Source organism: Adelges cooleyi, unplaced genomic scaffold (genome assembly GCF_023614345.1).
Source record: "Adelges cooleyi isolate 19-005CV unplaced genomic scaffold, UGA_ACOO_1.1 ACOO_flye_CR_arks_rails_tigmint_CR_PRNA_376, whole genome shotgun sequence".
Classification (NCBI taxonomy): domain Eukaryota; kingdom Metazoa; phylum Arthropoda; class Insecta; order Hemiptera; family Adelgidae; genus Adelges; species Adelges cooleyi.
Genome location: NW_026096053.1, coordinates 5,639,895 through 5,653,681, shown reverse-complemented (window position 1 = coordinate 5,653,681; position 13,787 = coordinate 5,639,895). Strand labels below are relative to the sequence as shown.

The 13,787-nt window shown below is 28.1% G+C and overlaps 1 protein-coding gene across 2 annotated transcripts in view; it reads left to right on the top strand.

Moving 5' to 3' along the window:
• Positions 1-6,868, top strand: part of LOC126840302 (5-hydroxytryptamine receptor 2C) — a 65,320-nt gene extending 58,452 nt beyond the window's left edge. For both annotated transcript variants that reach the window (XM_050575950.1, XM_050575948.1), the window contains exons 7-8: positions 2,672-2,953; positions 4,615-6,868. In XM_050575950.1, coding sequence (XP_050431907.1) covers positions 2,672-2,953; positions 4,615-4,879 — 547 coding nt within the window. In that variant the 3' untranslated portion in view covers positions 4,880-6,868. The remainder of the gene's footprint in view (positions 1-2,671; positions 2,954-4,614) is intronic.
• Positions 6,869-13,787: the final 6,919 nt, after the last annotated feature.

Genomic DNA, 13,787 nt, shown 5'->3' with positions numbered 1-13,787 from the left:
CGGCGTGGTTTATGGCTTTATGTGTGTGTGTGTGCTTTTCGCCGAGAATGGAGAAAAGTGATTTCGAGTCCATTGTCAAGTCTATATACCGGATCAATCTACTCAAGGATACAGCTATATTCGCCGAACGAATAACATCATCCCAATGACGAATGTAGGCTATTGAACAGACGAGCCGCCACCGTCGTTTCACCCGTTCGTTCTTTATTAACTCAAACAACAACATCCTGACTACACTGTGTAAGGACTGCAAGTATCGTTAGCGCATTCGAAGAAACCCTCGAAAATACAGTGTTGTACAAATGTGGGGTTACCGTGATTTTTTCAATGAAATAATTAATAACTTATAATAAAGCAAGCTGCCCATATTTTGGGTTGCTAGACCACGCGGCATACAGCTAATTCAATCTTTATTATATTTGCCTAATGATAAAAATTATATTTTATATTTACTAAAACAAAATATAATCCTAAGGGTTAATTATTATAGTCAAACAGCAACATAACGATTGAATGGAAATAATGACTGGTAAATTTTGAATAAAAACTTTTTGTATTCTCAGCGTTTAACGTTGAGCGAAGAAGAAACAAGGGCTGAAAATATAAATAAAGTTACAGACTACCTCAACCCCAGTCCAAACCTTAAAATGCTAATAACTAGTGAAGTATTTATCCAAAAGTGATTATCGAACATTCATTATTTATATTACATTATTTGGCTTTTTATAGATGTAAAAGAAACCCCTTTTTATTACCACTTAAAAATAAAAAATTTAACTTTAATATTAAATGTAATGTTTGATCGTTAATATAATAAGGATTTAATAGAATATAGTTGCCTAGCTAAAACATTTATTTTATAGAAAAAACTATTGTAACAAGAAATTTGAATATCCCTGTAGATTATGGATCTTTGCCGCGTAACATGTGTGCGTCATTTAATCTGATTAGGCCTCTGGGGATTTCATTGGGGTTAACAGGGTTAGTTCAACAGTGTATCCGTCGCAAACCCTTATTATTCACATTTGACTACACTCCAATAAATACAGACATTGATTTGAGTTTTTTTTCAACAGTATTTGTATAATAGTGTTCACAGGCCTGCTGAAAATTAGACCCAATGTTTTAGTGGATATTTAATACTCAGGTTTTTTTCAATATTTATGTAGAGTTCATTAAATAATATTCACTTACGGTATCTCAACCGCAAATTTTCAAAACTATGGATAATTCCACAATTCTCATCTCTTCTTCACTTTGCTGTGCTGACGTGAACCAGCTGCATAGTAAAACAAATTGATTGTACAATCGAAATTGGAAAATTCGTAGTAGATAGTTATTTTCTTTTAAATAGAAGCCACAAATCTCATTATACACAATTTTTATATATTATTATTTTTGTATGTAAATAATAATAAAAAAACATAAATCTCTTGGCTCACGTCTCGTAAAAGATAATAAATACATTTTCGATTTTGGTTATAATACATTTTCTCCGTTCCGTTGGTATTGGTGTGGGTTTTTTATGAATGATAAAATATAAAAATTATTATTTGACCCTGTAGTTTCTCATTTGATTACTATATATAAGGTATTGTTAGTAGAATTATTGGTTGCTCTTTGTTTTTTTTTTAATACAATTTACGAACAATAAAACACAATGTATTATTTTTATTTTAGTTTCAAAAAATCTATAAGACCACCGTGAAACGTTGAATATATAATAATACAATTATTATTCATTATTAATATCTTTATACAATAGCATCGCATCGGTTCTTGTAGAGTTATTTATTTCCACTTAGCCATTTAAATTTGTAATAATTCTTAGAATTAATTTGGATTTTTTTCATCGTAATAATAGAGTCTTATATTTTTATTTCAAAAAAAGTTCCTTTGATATTTACATTAATTTGTAAATTATGTGCCCCGGTGCAAAACGTTTTATCCTTTATTATTATGTTGGTTACCCTGATGGAAAACACAAAATGAAAAATTAAACCTTTTTTTAGAAAAGGTTATAAATAATAATATTACTAATTTCTATTATTTTCTATTATTTATATAACTATATTAATTTTACTTTACTGAGGGTAGTTTTTGGATAGATTTGGGATTTCAAAATAAGACTCATAGCAGATCTAGTGTGTATCTACAAAATATAAAACATTTTATAAATGTTTAGTAAAACTTTGAGACCTTTGATCGCTCTGATTGCTTTAAGGTTGGCTTGACAGTTCTTTGTGATGGATATTTCAAAAATACCTACCTTTCTTTTTTCCTTAAACATAGCAAAATATTAATATACACATGAACATTATTTTTTTTTGCTGTCTGGAAAACTTAAAAATGACACGGATATTAGATCAACAACCGGCATATTATGATGCTCGAAAAAAAAATACAATCGACAAAAACAAAAAATTATACTAAGTAAAAAAACTTAAGCATCACTTGTGGTTAAATAAACCTTATACCCCAATTGTATTACAACTTACAACTCGATAGTACTGTTGTTCCGTGGAACAGGAAATGTGTGTAGAAGGAAATCCGTTTTTACAATTAATAGGGTGTTAAAGGGCCGAAGGGTACATTTTAGTACAAGTTAATCATTTTTTTTTTTTTTTTTACAATTATGAAAAATAATATAAACCCGTCCTACTGTTTACAGATTCCTCGCTAACCGACAAAAGCGCCAAAGCTTAGCAGCCGCCAACGCTGTGAGAACCGAACAAAAAGCGAGCAAAGTATTGGGAGTCGTGTTCTTCACGTTTGTCTTGTGTTGGTCACCGTTCTTTTTGTTGAACATTGTTTTCGCTGTGTGTCCAAAATCCGATTGCCCTGTACCGGATCACGTTACCGAAGTTTGCCTGTGGTTGGGATACGTGTCTTCAACGATCAATCCGATCATTTATACGATTTTCAACAAGACATTCAGGGCGGCATTTATCAGGTAAATCAATATAAAAAAAAAGCACCCAACGTTTAATTAACAGTTAATACATATGCTATAAATATGAAAAGAAATCAAATGTTATTAAAAATAATACTCGTTTTTTTAAAGAAAACAAATTTCATAAAAAGAAAGTCTCAATAAAATATGACAAATTAACTCAATCATTACAATGATTTAAATTGTTTGCCGCTGATTACATGTTAAACGAACTGCTAATTGTAAAAAAATGACAAGTTCGTTTTTATTGTCATTTATTATTGCAAACAAGACATACCTAAATTAAATGGGTTGAACATCTAAAAGCGGTGTACGAAATTACGGTTTACTACGGAAATGACTCAGATCTTCTTTCTGTAGTAAACGGTTTTTTTGTTATCTTCTTTTTATTTAAAACAACAGTTACGAATATAAATTAACGTGTTATAAAACCTTATATTTGATTAACGTTGAGAAATTCAATTGACAAAAAGAAAATTTACATTTCACAAAAGTTTTTCCGCAAATTACTTGAAACTTGAAAGGGATAGCATAATCCCAAAACGAATATATTTTTATTGCAATAAAAGAACTGTAAGCGAATCCAAAACAAGTTTTTCGGATCCTAACTCTCGTTTGATACGTTAAACTAAATTTAAATCAAACCGGCAACTATTGACAAAGTAAATAAATTTAGTAACTTCACGTAACTCTTCGTTATTAGTTAACTTTAAAATTAAAATATACTCTTTTGAACTTTGTTTATCTTTGATGCGGAGCTGTGATGGTATTGGCTCTACAGCGATATGTTATCACTTATTTCATTGCCCTACGATACCGTTCTAACCGCGGATCTGATTATTTTAAAAATCGTTTACCACAAGTACTTATAACGCCAAAAAGTTTTTATAAAATTACCCCTTTAATATTTTGTTGCTATCATAATAATAATATGGTCGAATGTTTGGTAAAAAACAGTTTGAAAACTATGATCTCTTTGTGATCTTGGAAACCATGTTACCCATCAGAGAGAAAAAAAAGTTGACAATTGCTTTTTTTAAAAATTAATAATTAAAATAAAAATTTCTCTTAAAGAAAACCATTCGATCATGAAAATGTCTTATGGGAAAAAATGTAATATAACAGAGATAAGCCGCGACTTATCACTTTAAATATATGTTCATGATGTTCGTGTTCAATTTAACTTCCTACCATTTGTCACTGATCTCTTATCAGCATCCATAATCAGCTGCTTCTTATCACCACCGTGAAAATTATAAGACACATTCATACAAGTAATGTATTATTTTGTGTTATTGTAATGTCAAGTAATGTGTTATTTTCGATGTAGGCATGTAGTTACATATTTGCTCCTGTTCACCTTTTTTTATGTAAAGAAGTTATAAAGGATAACTTCAAAAATTATGACCAGAGTTTTAATAAGTGTAAAAAAAAAAAAAGGAATATTTTCTGGTTTTTCCCATTGTGTACAAATTATAGCGTGATGTATTTCTAATTGTAAAACAGCATGACACTTACGATATTATCGATTTTAAAGGGGTAATTTTATAAAAACCCTTTGAACAATATTTTTATTATGCTATCAGAACAATAATTGTTAATGAAAACCGTGTACAAACAAACGTGGATAAATAATGAGTTTTTGATTACATGCATTACAGGCTTTTGAAGTGTCGGTGTCACAAGACCAGACCGCATCGCTACAGGTCGGTGACTGATAACAGACATTCTGCGTTGATAAGTACTCCGTCGGGGGCCGCGGCTGGAGCCGCTAACGTACCTTTGTCGTTGTCACTTCAGACCACACCTTTGACTTCTCCACCGGTCAACAACACGGCAACGTTGAAAAAAACACCGTCTTCGGCTTCGTCGAGTTACCCGGACTCGTTTTCCGTTGAGGAACCTCCAAAGATTTTGAAGTTCTGAAAAACAATATTGGCGTTTCAATAATAATAATATCATTGTCATTGTATTATTTGCTGTCTGCACTGTGCATGCGGTAACCCTTACATATCATAAACTATGTTCTCTGCGAGTTAAATTCCAGAAGATAGGTTTCCAGAATTGGCATAAGTGTATTATAATAACGCGTTTCGCTTAAACCACAATCTCGGCGGCGGACACAGACCCGTCTGAACTTGGAACTTTGAATAATGTCTCGAAATCGCGTTTCGCACCAATGTTATACGCTGAACTTGACGGTTGGCGGTTAGATTGAACTTTGTACAACTGTCCCGTTATTGATGACATTGCTATTGTTCGGTGTATTGTGATTACAAAGCCAAATCACAGCGGTGGTAATTATAGTCAACGAAATTCATGAACCGTTTCTGGTGTTGAAGTAATAAAGGGTTGAGATATTTTTCATTAAACCGGCGTTTCGAGAGAAAGTAACTTTAAATAATTAAAATTAGAGGAAAATCGTGTGAAAATAGAGTACTAGAGTAAGAATAAAAAAATTATATGAAAAATAACTAGCGAGAAAATAATTTTTATGTATTAAATGTCAAAATTGAGGGTTGGGCGAAAAAATGATGACATTTTTTTTTATACTTACCTACTTGGTTATTTCATGTGTAACTTTTTTAATTAAAGTATAAGTTCGTATTGGTGTGTGTATTATACAGAAAGAAACAATTTCCTCCATTTTACGTCTAAAATTGGATGTTATTATTTTCAGTTGTTCAAATTGAAATATTATATAAACTACAATGAAAACAAGTCCTATAACTAATGAATTATAAAACATTATAAAGTCATTAACGTCCAGATTATTCATTATAATTATCTATTTGTTTTAATTTATTAACTTTGGTTTAACAAAGGCCTTCGGAACACGAGAATTTTTTTTTTTTTAAGTTGTCTAATATTCTGTTTCCTCTGTATTTTTAAAACAAAATACAAATTATGTTGGAAGACATGTTTATACATTAGTCTTCTTCATAAAAACCCTTTAAGCTTCGTTACTGTTTAGTTAATAATATTATAGAGTGAGTAAAAATGTCAGGACAGAGAGATTGATTATTTGTATAATAAATTAACTTTACGTTTTGTGTGTATGTGTTGTATATGTAATGTAGAAATTTTACTTATAAGTTAGCTGTATACATAAAATACCTATTACATTGTAGAGATTGCGAGTTACGATAATATAAAAACCCCTTTTAATGACAACATTATTTTATGGCGTAGATACTGTATATTTTCTGAAAGGTGTGATTAAGAACATAAAGTATTAATGTCTGCTATTATTTAAATTTTTTTGTTTTGTTTTTCAAAAAGTCTTACAAGTAATCGTTCTTTTTTTTGTAACCTACATACTTAGGTAAATGTATTTGAAGCATGATGTCACGGTTTGATCGTCATTAATAACGCAATGTTAATGAAAAACGATAGTAATAAGAACAAAAATATAAAAAATATGTTTTCAGAGCGTAAATATTCTAAACAATTTAATTTTAGCGGCGACAGCTTGTATAAATAACCTTGTTTTCCTAAACGTTAAGTTTTATTGTACTTTCAGAAAATTATGTTAGACGAAATAGGTAAAATAAAAAAAATATGTTAAATTTTCCAAAGAAACCTAGGCATTTGTTATTAAAATTACAAATTTAATAAAATAATATTATGAAAATACCGAGTTATCAGAAATACATTTTTATTTAGCGCATCAAATATATTTTTTATTTTTAATATATTATAATTTTTAGGCAGCTTCAAATAATATTATGTTTAACTGTTTTCAATAACAGTTTGTTTTAACCCATTTACGCCCAGGGTGTCTTATATTGTGTAGGACACCAGCCTGGTAACCGTTTTAGGGTCTATGTCAACATAATAATTTTTTTTTTTAACTTTTATTATTTAAATTCGATTGAAATATAATTTCTATTTGTATTTGAATACAAAATTATTTGGAGCTAAAATTTAAAATGTATTAAATATAATTTTTTATTTGTTATTTGTTTAAATCTAATTTATATTTGATTTTTTTTTTTAATAAAAATAATATATTTATTATTTAAATACGTTTTTATTTTTAATAATTATTTGAAATTTTATTTAAATTATTAATGCCTAGGTTTGCTTTAATATAATATTTCCCTTATATCCCTAACACCTAGCTTATGTTCAAATAAAACTATACATAGATATACATTATTTATAAATTATACTTATGGAAAATAATTGGAAATTTAAAATATAGCAAACAAATTGGATTTGGTGCCTAATTTAACACAAAATATGCTTCTATTGTTTATCATACATACCGTTTGTTTACAATATAATTTAATTAGTTTTAATCTTCCATTAGAGTTTTCACTTTTGTAGGATTAAATATACATTTTATATTTATAATAACATAACAGCCTATACATATTATAAAAAATAATTTAGTAATAATTCAATAAATAATATAATATATCTGTTATAATAGTAAAAATATTATATTTTGTAAGAAAATCAACTATTAATAACATTTAGTTTTGTTTCAATAAGATTTCTAACTATTATAAATTTAACATTATAATTATAAGTGTATAAGTCATGTTTGCCACTAAACCGCAACAAAACATTTATTTGTCGGATAATAAATATTATTAATTATGTATTTAACATCGGAATGTCGTTTTGAGCTCACGAAATAAAGCTACAAATAAAATTAAATATATATTATTGAGTCCTTCCAGTCTATCGATCACGCACTTAGTATGTTTAGATGTTAGATTTACTATGGAACATACTTAAACATTAAACATAGAATATACATTTAAGTATTAATATACATACACGTAGTGTAATTTTCATGTTGGAAATTATATAATGTAGGTATAATAATATGTTACTGTTTGTATGATGTAATAAGCATATATTAATGTTGTTTATGACTTCAGTTATCTTAAGTCTTAAGTTTTAAGATAATAATATGTACCTATGTAATATAAATAACTATAATTATTTCAAATATGTGTGTTCCTAATTCTTTTGTATTGTAAAATAAAATAGCTGTGAAGATATACTAATTTCTAATTGTCTTATTTGTCCTAATAGCAAAACAAAATTAACAAGTACTATCGTCAAAATGCACATTATAACTTAAAATGATAATATTAATAAATATTTAATTATTTCAACTTTATACAATAAAAACTGACATTCCAGAAGACCCAAATATTTATCTATCATTTGAGGCTCTGTTTTTATTGTTAATTAATTGTAAATACTCGTGTTCTTGGGGTCGCTTATTTGATACTAACAATTTTATAAGCTTAAGAAACATTCTGGTTTTCCAGAGAAAAATAATTGCAACATACCATCGCCATCTGTCATTGGAGAACAGTACTATTTGTATCCACATTATTCAACACGAGATAGCGCCAACGCAATGTTTTACACAGCACAAGATTTTGTTTTTGGAAATAAAACTATGGCAATAGTCGTATGTGCAATAAACGAAAGTTGAAACTATTATCTACAAAAGTAATTTATTATAAAATTATGGTAAAAATCATGAGGTATTTAAACAAAATTTGTATTTTTTAAATAAAAATCTCAAAGGGTGATAATTTATTTGAAACAAGTTTATTGTCAATTATTTTTTGTAGATTTTTTTATTCATTTTATAACGAAACAATACAAAACTAATAGGAAAAAAAGTTATTTTTCATTTTGTTTGTAAAAAATAAACTTAATAAAAATCGCATTTTCTTGTTTTATTTTAATTGCTAAGTACAGAAAGGGCACATGTCCAGATTTTAAATTTTCAAGACAAAAATCTCAATATTTCCGAAAAAAATATAGTTATAAATGTTATTAAATGATATAGCATTATACATTATATAGATGTTTCTACAGTTATTTAAAGAAAATGTATAGTAATTTGATTCATAAACGGCTTATGCCCATACTCCATGACCTTAAAACCCTTAAGGTGCCCAGAGTTTTATATAATAATTCTTTAAATATGATTATATATTGTTTAATGCTTTATTATTTAGTAAAATGAAATTATTTATTAAGTTTTTACAGAAAAATTGTAAACTCTGGACATGTGCCCTTTTTGTATTTAGCGGTTAATTTTTACTATTTTAATCATATACAAATACTTGTACCATTAATGTATACAATTAAAAATAGTTATATAATGATTTTACGGTTGTCCTCTGTAGGAACGATATACATTAAATATGTTTTATTAATTTCTAATAGCTTTTAAAATATGCCTACAGTATTTTGATAGTAACATCGAAACAGCAAATACGTATCTATAAGGTATGTGCATAACGTTCAAAGTACAAATTGGAAAATTTGTTATAATATAAAATAAGAGAACCATTTTAAAATGTAATTTTTATTTTCCCCGAAGTAAAATAAATATCATCTTTGAATTCGTACCTTAACATATTATTGACTATATTTCAAAAAGGTGTTCGCTGAATATCAATATTATTGTGTGACCAATTTACCAATATGTATATATAGTTGGTATTCTCTCCGTTTGTATAGTAACTATAAATGAAAATTTATGAAGTGCACACAATACAAGTTGAAAATCGATAATATATATATCTATATATATATATATACGTTCACAAATGAAATATCTCAAATGTTTTTATCAGAAAGATAAAAGGAATTCTAAAAATAAACTTTTCATTGGTTTCGCGAACTAAGAATTTCTGCACGTTAGCCGTCTTTTATGTTAGATATTATATTATACACTTATATAAACACAAGTCAAGACTTAGCTGTAAGGTACTTCAGGGGAATTTCATTAGAGGTTTGGAGAAATCGATAACTTAATCTCGGGCCGGTAAAGACTGTCGTGGCAAATACAACTGCGAGAAAATGTTGTAATATCCGGTTTTCTATTGAAACAATAATATGCTTTTATGTATTTCCTTCTCGAGTGTGGGGTACCTATTTTTGTTATTATTCGATCTAACCACGATAAATAAAATTAAAAAATCACAATTTTTTAGTTTAACTGTTGAACGAACTTGTCTGTATTGAGGTTCATAAGTGAAACGATATATTTTTATAGAAACCTAACCTGAATAGTTTCAGTATAATTTGGCATAATATAATGATTATTACTGTTTTCGTTAAATATGCACCTACTTTTTTATTTATTAGCAAAATATAATTACACTATAATTATATATAGCACATTTATACATTCATAGGAAACCACTGAACCTCGTTTGTCGACGTAGTAATGTGATTAAATGAAAACATGAAAGTTTAATATGGTTCTGATGCGTACCAAACGTTGTTACCGATAAACTATGATAAAAATAATAGCTTTTATTAACCCAGTCGGTAAAGTGGACGTCATAGTATACACTACTCGAGTACTAACTACTAAGTGGTCGTATAGTTTCATAATAATCTAATCAGTGAGAGATTCACTATGACCGCATACACAATGTTTTACTGTATTATGGAGACCGTTTGGTCTTCTAGTTCATTAACAATTTGCATTAATTTATCTTAATTTCTCATAGATGCAAAAGAACAATCATTCGGAAGTCGAAACGATTAATTTCGGTTTACATCATAGGTTCTAAGTTTATCCGTGTTTTTGGAAACGTACAAGTTTATATTATTTGGTGAAGTGAAGCCAGTGCAACCGCTTCATTTTTTAAACTAACAATTATGCAATGTCAATTAAAAATGTTTTAGTTGCACTTGCACCATTTGATTGCAGCTACCTTAATATATTCATTTCTAATAAATAATACATTTATATATTCTAATATATTATAAACTCTAATAATTTGGTCAACAATTACTACCTCAGACTAGGTTCACACATCTCGGTTCCTTCGACTTACGCTTTCGATATTTCATCGAATTACTCACTTTATTGCAATTTGCACGGTAACATAATAGTGAAAAACGATAAACTTAAAATGTTGTATATTTTAGTTATAATCGCAGTTGAACTAATATGATACAGTAATTGTTATTAATAATTAATGTTTAAGAAAGATAAGTTTGCGAACAACAATTTTTCAACAAGACTAAACAACAAAAATACGGCTCAAGTGCACACTGAATATTTATCTAATCTAAAAACTGTCAATCAAGAATACGTTAAATATCAAATGCATACCTAATACGTGAACGCTGACTAACTGGTAGGAACTAAATAAAAATAGGTACTTATACGTAGGGGCGTATATTAGGTCAAATACATGACATTATTCGTAACGCCATTTAAGAAGAAATCAAAATTAAGGATTTTTTTTTAACCTCGCATTAATTAAAACAATATACAGTCCCAATAGGGCACAAGCTCAAAAAAAAAAATAAAACATATTTCACCTTTTTATTTAGTTTATTTATACACCTACTATTCGATAAGAGATAGCAGATTGTTTCACCTTGATTATTTTTAAATCTGAAGCAATGGAACTTTTACCATTCGATCTAATGTACAATTTTCTACAAAATATACAAAATGTCTAACCCAACGAATGTAGTTAAGTGACTTTTGTATTAAACTAAAAATTGTTTATTAAAAAACTAATTTTCGAAGCTTTAAACAGGTTTATCTTGTTATTAGTACCTATTAAAAGTATGGTGGTGCAATGATATAACGCTTCCACGTAGTGTACCCCGGGCAACGTCTTTAGACGGCTAAAGTTCTATCACCCCTCTGGCAGCCATACGAAGAAATAAATAAATTCAAAGTTTAGAAATTAAGATTTTTCTTTTCAATTTTTTTTTTTGTACTTAATTTATAAAAAATTAATTTAATTAATTAATTATTAATTAAAAAGTGATTATCAGTTTTACAACGAAGTTATACTATCTAGAAAACAATGTGCTCCACCGCTCTCCGAGGAATGCATTGGAAATATATTTCACAAGTTGAAATACAAGTTGAGAACAAATCAAATAACAGATCCTAAGAAAAATATTTTCGACCTCTCCGAAAAGATATGATTTCTGATCAACAGAGGTGCTGATTTTATAAATTCGGTCTGGTAGTTCCAGAAATACAGTGCGTACAAAAAAAAAAGAGCTAAATGGGATACAAACACATTACCAAACTAATCGCATTTGAAACACTAAACGCTTTATGCTAACTATAATTTATGAATACTACAATAAAACTAACAAATTATATTATCATGTTAAATATCATTAATATATTTGTTCTTAATCCATTTGAAAAGGTTTTATACTAATCTACATATAATATTATAATTTGCCAATAGTTATTTGGGAGAAACTTATCGACAATGAATTAATTATGTGTAATATTATTGCATGTATACTTTGGGTTAAATAACCGAACTATTCATTAACAATGTTCGTGAATCGTAATCCTTTAAAATTGATACCCTCCCCCCGCCCTTATTTTCAACCTGTCAACCGTATATTCCATAAACTATTTATGTAACGTGAATTATAACGATTTATCCTATTGCTGAATTTGCGAAAGTTATTATTACAATACCACTATTGTTGTCCAATATATATCCATATACACTCAACCGTTGAATGTTTTTTTTTATATGTTTACATTTCCACGATCATAAAGGTACTCGGCCAGGGAAAGGAGGAAGGGCACACAAAAAGGGGTTTAAAGAGGTTAAACACGAGGTTTTGGTGATGCATTCTAGGTGTTATGTTGTTTGTATAACTTTTTTTTCTGTAGAAAAGTAAACGGTTTTTAATCAAAATATCGTCGACGCCACCTCTAAAGCCGTAAAAGTACAAATTGGCTCCACGGTAGTACTTGAAAATAGTATGTCAGACGTTGAGATATATTGTTTCCCGTGTCAGTCAATGAAATACCTTACAATCAAGTAACGTTAGTGTGTTTAAAGAACGCAGTGTGTTAAGTAGACCGTGTATCCGCCAGGAGATTTATAACTGCTTAGGGGTGGTACTCGCCGTTTACAAAATGTTGACCACGTAAATATGTATATAGAATGGTTGGCAATTATTTATTTTTGCTCTTAAATTATTTACGGGATAACGCTCGCATGACGTGATGATATTTAATATCATAATACTATTAGTAAAACAACAATTATGTTAACGTCAATACAGGTTTCAAAAAATGTTATCATAAAACATGTTTAATTTGAAACATTTACTGATTATCAAACAAAAAAGTAGGTTATCATTTTCTGATGAAAAAACAAGTTGTAAGAAAAAAAAATTATAATTACACTATATAAATCGATTTTGGAACGAAATTCAGAATATATTTTTTGAAAACAAGTTTTTTTTCACTGAATCATTAACTAGTCACAATATATAGCACCTCATCAATTATTTTTTTTAATTTTTTTTAAATATTATGTACTATTTACAAAACAAAAATCATAGTTTGTCTCAGGTGTTGGCAAAATAACTAAAATTCTCCTTTAAACCTGAGACCATTTTTCACGTTGGGCTCTATCACTGAATGGCCTCCCTCTTCATATCATATCACTGTTTTATTTTGTTCATATATATTGTTACTATTTTCTTATTATGCTCGAAGCAAATATATATTGTAAATATTCTTCAAATAAAAAAATCAGAATTTGTCAAAAAAAAAAGTACAGAATAAAAATCTATTTTTGAAACATATTTAAAAAAAATACTCAAACCTACAGAATCACAATTCTATAGTTTTATTACAAATTAGAATCCATTTAAAAAATAACTAAATGTGCCAAAATTTGACTTATCCGAATTGATTTGAAAAAAAAACATTTTTAAAGCAATATATGAATACATCTTAGTAATGTTATAAATATATTTTATGTAACATAATGTAAGCTTCTGACTCGACAAAACATGTATAGATAATTATTCGCCTTCT